The sequence below is a fragment of the Salvelinus alpinus genome, chromosome 15 (assembly GCF_045679555.1).
Source record: "Salvelinus alpinus chromosome 15, SLU_Salpinus.1, whole genome shotgun sequence".
NCBI lineage: Eukaryota > Metazoa > Chordata > Actinopteri > Salmoniformes > Salmonidae > Salvelinus > Salvelinus alpinus.
The window spans coordinates 54,021,504-54,028,302 of NC_092100.1; the positions used below are offsets into that span (position 1 = coordinate 54,021,504).

At 40.7% G+C, this 6,799-nt stretch overlaps 1 protein-coding gene across 1 annotated transcript; it reads right to left on the reverse strand.

Annotated features, from left to right (window-relative positions):
• Positions 1-5,130: 5,130 nt before the first annotated feature.
• Positions 5,131-6,564, reverse strand: LOC139539348 (general transcription factor II-I repeat domain-containing protein 2A-like). Its single transcript, XM_071342159.1, has one exon. The coding sequence runs from the start codon at positions 6,562-6,564 to the stop codon at positions 5,131-5,133; it is 1,434 nt and encodes a 477-aa protein (XP_071198260.1).
• Positions 6,565-6,799: the final 235 nt, after the last annotated feature.

The following is a 6,799-nucleotide window of genomic DNA, read 5'->3' on the forward strand; positions in this document are numbered from 1 at the left end:
ATTCATGGGGTTTTCACGTCTTTATAACCATCTGAATTTCAATTCATTTTCGCACTCCGTATGTTACCACAATTCAACATGGCACATACACCCCAGTTGCCTGTGACAACTGAAATTGGCACTGAGCTCAGAATTGTTGACCGCGTTGACCTGACGGTCTGTCATATAGTCGCCATAAGGAGCAAATGTGACTGGATTTAATTGGTGTGTTTGACTTGCAAGACACTGGATGTAACCTACTCTAATTACTGAAGTGCGTACTAGATTTTCAAACCGCTCTGATGCTTTGTGACTACAGTTATTACTGTGTAGTTACGTACGTAAAAGGGTAACTCAAGGTAAAGTGTTTCCGGCTATAATAGTCCATCTGTGGCTATATATTACTGTACAATATATGGCTTGTAGGAAATAGCGTTTCACAATTTTGCCTAGCCACTGCAGTGTGTTTGTCCTCCGTGACTGCTACTCGGGTGTACTATGCTGTTAGCCACAGACAGGGTCTAAAAATATATCCCAGGAAGACTACTGTGTGAGCGTGAGTCACACTTTGTCCTCTGTTGGTCCATACAGTCATAAGAATTCTGCCAAATCACAGGTTTGTTTCTTTATGGGGATGTACAGTATTTCTATTTACATCCTGTGTTTCTCTCTCTGATCAAAAGGGAATTTACTGACTATAAAAGATGAAAGAAAAACTAAGATGGCAGCATACTGGAATATGCCTGATACAATAACATTACAGTAGATGCTTTTGGATACATTCTGAGTCATTGGTGTCAGTGCACTTTTGAAAAGCTGGGATACTGGATGAGTCCGAAAACCCATACTTGCATACTACATACTTAAACCGTGTACTCAAAATTGTGTACTCATCTAGTAGAACTCACTTGTCTTTTCGGACTCACGTGTTTGACAACAGCTGATAATCAGATAAATTGACGAGCTGTACCAAAATGAACCTATGACGGGAGTCAACACAATCGCGCAATAGATGACGCATTCGGGGGAGCTATTTTCGAAATTTCACTTACTTTCAAACATTATTTTTTCACATACTATTTAGTACGCAAGCTGTACTTTATATACAGTACCAATAGAATACAGTATATAAAGATACTAGAAGGAATGTTTGTTTGTGGGTTAACTTCTTATGGCTGCAATCCCGTTAACGGGATGATATGACAACAGCCAGTGAAAGTGCAGTGCGCCAAATTCAAAACAACAGAAATCTCATAAACTAAAATTCCTCAGACATACATTGTGTCTTATACCATTTTAAAGGTAATCTTGTTGTTAATCCCACCAAAGTGTCCGATTTTCAAATATGCTTTTCAGCGAAAGCACCACAAACGATTATGTTAGGTCACCACCAAGCCACAGAATAAGCACAGCCATTTTTCCAGCAAAAGCTAGCAGTCACAAAAAGCACAAATATAGATAAAATTAATCACTAACCTTTGATGATCTTCATCAGATGACACTCATAGGACTTCATGTTACACAATACATGTATGTTTTGTTTGATAAAGTTCATATTTATATAAAAAAATCTGAGTTTACATTGGCGTGTTACGTTCACTAGTTCCAAAAACATCCAGTGATTTTGCATAGCCACATCTGTTCAACAGAAATACTCATCATAAATGTAGATGAAAATACAAGTTATACACATGGAATTATAGATATACCTCTCCTTAATGCAACCGCTGTGTCAGATTTAAAAAAAACTTTACGGAAAAAGCAAACCATGCAATAATCTGAGACGGAGCTCAGAACAATAGTCAAATTAGCCGCCATGTTGGAGTCAACAGAAACCAGAAATGACATGATAAATATTCCCTTACCTTTGATGATCTTCATCAGAATGCACTCCCAGGAATCTCAGGTCCACAATAAATGCTTGATTTGTTCGATAATGTCCATTATTTATGTCCAATTAGCTACTTTGGTTAGCGCGTTTGGTAAACAATTCCAAAGTCACGAAGCGCGTTCACTAAAACGTGACGAAATGTCCAAAAGTTCCGTAATAGTCAGTAGAAATGTAACATGTCCGTAACATGTCAAACGATGTATTGAATCGATCTTTAGAATGTTGTTAACATAAATCTTGAATAACGTTCCAACCGGAGAATTACATTGACTTCATATAAGCGATGGAACGGAGCTCACTCTCATGTGAACGCGCATGGTCAAAGAATGGTCACCTCATGGCAGTGGTGACTAATTCTTCTCTCATTCGGCCCCCCTTCATAGTAGAGACATCAGACAAAGTTCTACAGACTGTTGACATCTAGTGGAAGCCGTAGGAAGTGCAAACCCATTCATATCTTGCTGTAATTTCAATGGGATCTTGGTTGAAAATCCACCATCCTCATCCACCATTTCCACTTCCTGTTTGGATTTTTTCTCAGGTTTTTGCCTGCCATATGAGTTCTGTTATACTCACAGACATAATTCAAACCGTTTTAGAAACTTCAGAGTGTTTTCTATCCGATACTAATAATAATATGCATATATTAGCAACTATGACTAAGGAGCAGGCCGTTTACTCTGGGCACCTCTGTGCATCTTTCATCCAAGCTACTCAATACTGCCCCTGCAGCCATAAGAAGTTAACTTCACTTAGCTATTCATTTTATACAAAGCCTATGACAAGAACTTCAACCCATACGGTTTCCATGACAGCAAAAACAGTACACAACATACAGTTAAAAATGTCCTTATCTTTGTTTTTGTGACATAATGTCACTGACATATTGTTCTCTCCAGGGTTATTTTATTTTCCAATAAGAGCACATTATGAAGAGTTAGAATGAGTGCCATTGAAACAAGAAGAATGAGGAAGTTGAGAACTCATAGAGCTGTTGATGCTTTGCCAGATAAGCGTAGCCATAGCAATATGCTCTGTTATTCCTCCACTGTCCCACCTTGACACTTGTCTCATCTTCCACCATTGTTACACACACACTGTCATTGAATCTTTGACATGCTGTTCTTCCTGCATGAATCCACACGGACAATGACGGTTGGGATCCTTTTCCCTCAGAGGAGATAGGCCCATAGTAACCTGCCAGACGCTTCACAACTATCCAAATGATCTCTAGCTGCTAACCGGGTGTTCCTCCAAAAAGCTATTATAGCTATTATAGCTCTTAAATGCTCTTTTTCCCTGAATGTCAAAGCAAATGCAAAGTCTCCATTCTATGAAACAGAATCACATCATAGGCAAGGCGATAATACGGGGGTGTATATTTTGGGTCTGTGTGTAATTTTGAGTTGGCACGGCATGTGGTGTATGGCACAAGGAATGTGGGACTAAATGTTTGATCTCTTGCATAATGTGGAGTTATGAGTGGAGAGGATACTTATTACTGCGCAAGGTAGAATTTTTCACTATCTGATTTACGTCAGGGTGCAAGAAGATCATGGACAGACAGGTACTGTAGGTAGTTTCACTGATGATGGAGGCATTTTATTATTACAGAGCAAGCTCTGGTGATAGCCCAAATGACAGACCTGCTTATTTGTTTACTGGAGTTTGCCCATTTTTCGAGAGACGATTCCATAGAATGTTTGTTTAGGCTCATGATCCACAGGATGAGAGATTCACCCGGAATATTTCACCTGGACTTCGGAGCGGGAAGGAGGAACACAAATCAAAACACACACAGAGATGCACCTGGACTAGTTGGGGGGAATCCGAGGGTCACAGAGCCAAGCAGAATGTTCTCCTAGAAGCATAACTCTATTGTTCTCATTCTACATGCAGAGATGATGGGACATCTGGACTTTAACTGTGTCCAAAGTACAGTATTCTGATTCTTCTTCTTCTTCTTTTGGTCCGTCTTCTTCTGCTGGTTTGTCTTCTTGTTGTTATTATAGTTCTTCTTTTGGTTTTGTCTTCTGCTGGTTCGTCATTTTTTTCTTGTTATTCTTGATGTTCTTTTGGATCGTCTTCTTCTGCTGGTTCGTCTTCTTGTTCTTCTGGTAATTTCTTCTTCTTAAGTCACCTAAGATTTAGAGTTAAAGTCATTTAGCTACATTTCAACATTCCATAGTATGATTTTGTAGCCTATGGTACTGTTTAAGGATAGACAGGTACATTCCAAGATGGCGTAGCAGTCGGACGTCTTGTTTGTTTGTCTTGTCCCATCCCGTGTATATATATTTTTCTTCGTATATATTACGTATATATTTTAAAATATATTTTTTATATCAATTTCCATCTACGGATGGAAAATACTCTCCTGCATGTGGTACTCCTGCATACTCTCCTCACCCAATGTGGTACGGATCTTATTACACTTATTACACTGGAACCCCCATCAGAAGCTAGCGCGCTAACTAGCTACTAGCGGCTAGTAGGGGTGGGGTGGGCAAACTTTTTGACTCGCGGGCCACAATGGGTTCTAAAATTTGACAGAGGGGCCGGGCCAGGAGCATTTGGAGGGAGTGTTTGGGCCGGATATACTAAAGCATTAAATGTAGTGTGTGCAAACCTCATAGCACAGTAAGAACACTACAACCCAATTTATTAACTGTCTTTCAAATGTGAAAAATAGCCCTTATCAGTTAATAAATTTGTCTCAAGGAATATGCAAGATATGGCATTTACATACTATTTCGCAGATACCGGGATGAGGAAATGTAAATAGATTAAAATAACATACGCACTGTGATTTATCAAGATTGCGTCTGTTTTTAATAAGTTTCAATCGAAGGTGCAAAGTTAAAGAAATCAACATTTATTGAAAAATGGAATCACTTTCAACATTCAAAACATATTATTACACAACGAAATACTCAAGCTCAATAATATCTACTTGTGTTAAACTCCGCAAAATCATGGATGGATTGTCCTGACCGCGCGCTCTACAAACTCGCCACGGACGCCCTCGCCTTCACGCGCAAACAGTACACGTGTATCATTGCCAAGCACACAGACATAGGCTGTATTAAATATCCTACCTGCAGCTGAAAATTTAAATTTAAATTAAGAGCGATGTGCGGCGTGTTAATAAAGCTACTGTACCGCTGCTGTGCGTAAATGCGCATTGCCCTTAATTAAAAGACGCACTTCCAAACTTTCCATATGCATTTTTTCATAACACAGCAGAAAAACTCACCATTTCAGTGGGAACAGTGTTGTTGGTCTCCCTTTTTTGCCAGTGCATCAAAGTCTGGAGTTAGTTTTGTTGTGGCAATTCTCAGGACAGATCTGAGGTGTTGGTCAGTTAACTTGGATCTGTGATGGGCTTTGTTGATTTTCATGACGCTAAACGTCTGCTCACACACGTAGGTCGAGCCAAACAACACCAGCATCTTCTGCGCCGTCCTCCGGAGGTTTGGAAACGCGGTCTCGTTAAGTGAAGCGTAAAAGTCATTCAGTTTAAGAGACTTGAACTTCTCCTTTGAGACGGAGTCAGACTGAAGATCGATCAGTTCCAATTGCAGCTCCTGCGGTGCTGATTCGGGGTCTTGTGACAGGGGACAGGACACCAGTTGAAGTGACTTGTCAATTTTTTCAAAATCACAGAACCGACGGCAAAATTCTCTGTGCAGATCGTCCAGTGATTTGCAGTATTTCTTCGCATTTCGGGCGGCCTCTTTCTGCACGGCTAGTGTGGGGAAATGTGCGAAAGATTTGTTTGACATTTGCCTGGAGAATAAAACCAGCTTGGATTTGAAGGCTCTCACATTTGTGTACATGTCGTGCGCAAACTGATCTTTCCCCTGTAGCTTCACGTTCAGCTCATTCATGTGTGAAAATATGTCCACAGCAAACGCAAAGTCACAAAGCCAGTTTGTGTCGCTCAGCTCGGGGAATTCTTCGGATTTCCCCATTAAATTAAAAAATGAGCGAATCTCGTCTTTGAGCTCCCAGACTCGTTGAAACACTTTCCCCAAACTTAACCAGCGGACGCGAGAGTGGTAAAGTAGGTCCTGGTGATCCGCATTAGTTTCTTCCAGGAACGTAATGAACTGACGATGATTAAGTCCCCTTGCTCGTATGAAGTTAACAAGTTTTACAACTGGATCCACGACGTGATTAAGCTGCAATACAGACTTACACAGAGACTCCTGATGAATGATGCAGTGAAGTAAAATAACATCCTGGTCAGGGTTTTCTTCTTTCACTTTATCCTGGATTCTTTTCAGCAGCCCGATGTTTTTTCCAGTTAAATTTGGCGATCCATCCGTGGTGACATTGGCAAGTTTACTCCAAGGTAGCTTCATTCTCTCGATGACAGCAGACACCTGTTCATATAAGTCCTCTCCTCGCGTTTTCCCTTTCAGTGATTCCATGCTCAAAAGCTCCTCCGTTATCTCAAAACTGTCGTTAATCCCTCGGATAAAAATTAGGAGCTGAGCAGTGTCTTTTATGTCGTTACTTTCATCCAGTGCTAGTGAATATAACTTAAAGGACTCCGCCTTTTTGTTTAACTCGCTGACTATATCTTCGTCAATCAGTTCCACGCAGCGAGTCACTGTCCTGCGTGCTAAACTGATTTTCTCAAACTTGGCTTTGCTCTCCGGACACAAGAGACCTGCTGTCTCTACCATGCACTCTTTCAAAAACTCGCCTTCGGAGAAAGGCTTGCTAGCCTTTGCTAATTTGAATGCCAGCAAATAACTTGCCTTGGTACTTGACTCTTGAATTGCAGTTTGTCGGTGAAAAAAGTTCTGTTGACTCTGTAAATTAGCTGCCAACCTCTGAGCAGTAGCCGCCCGTTCTTGTGTTGACTGCTTGCTAGCATAGTTTGCATGCTTCGTGGCAAAGTGACGGCTGATATTGTAC

Coding starts and splice junctions, on each gene's coding strand:
- LOC139539348 (XM_071342159.1), bottom strand. CDS start 6,564: ATGGTAGAGACAGCAGGTCTCTTGTGTCCGGAGAGCAAAGCCAAGTTT.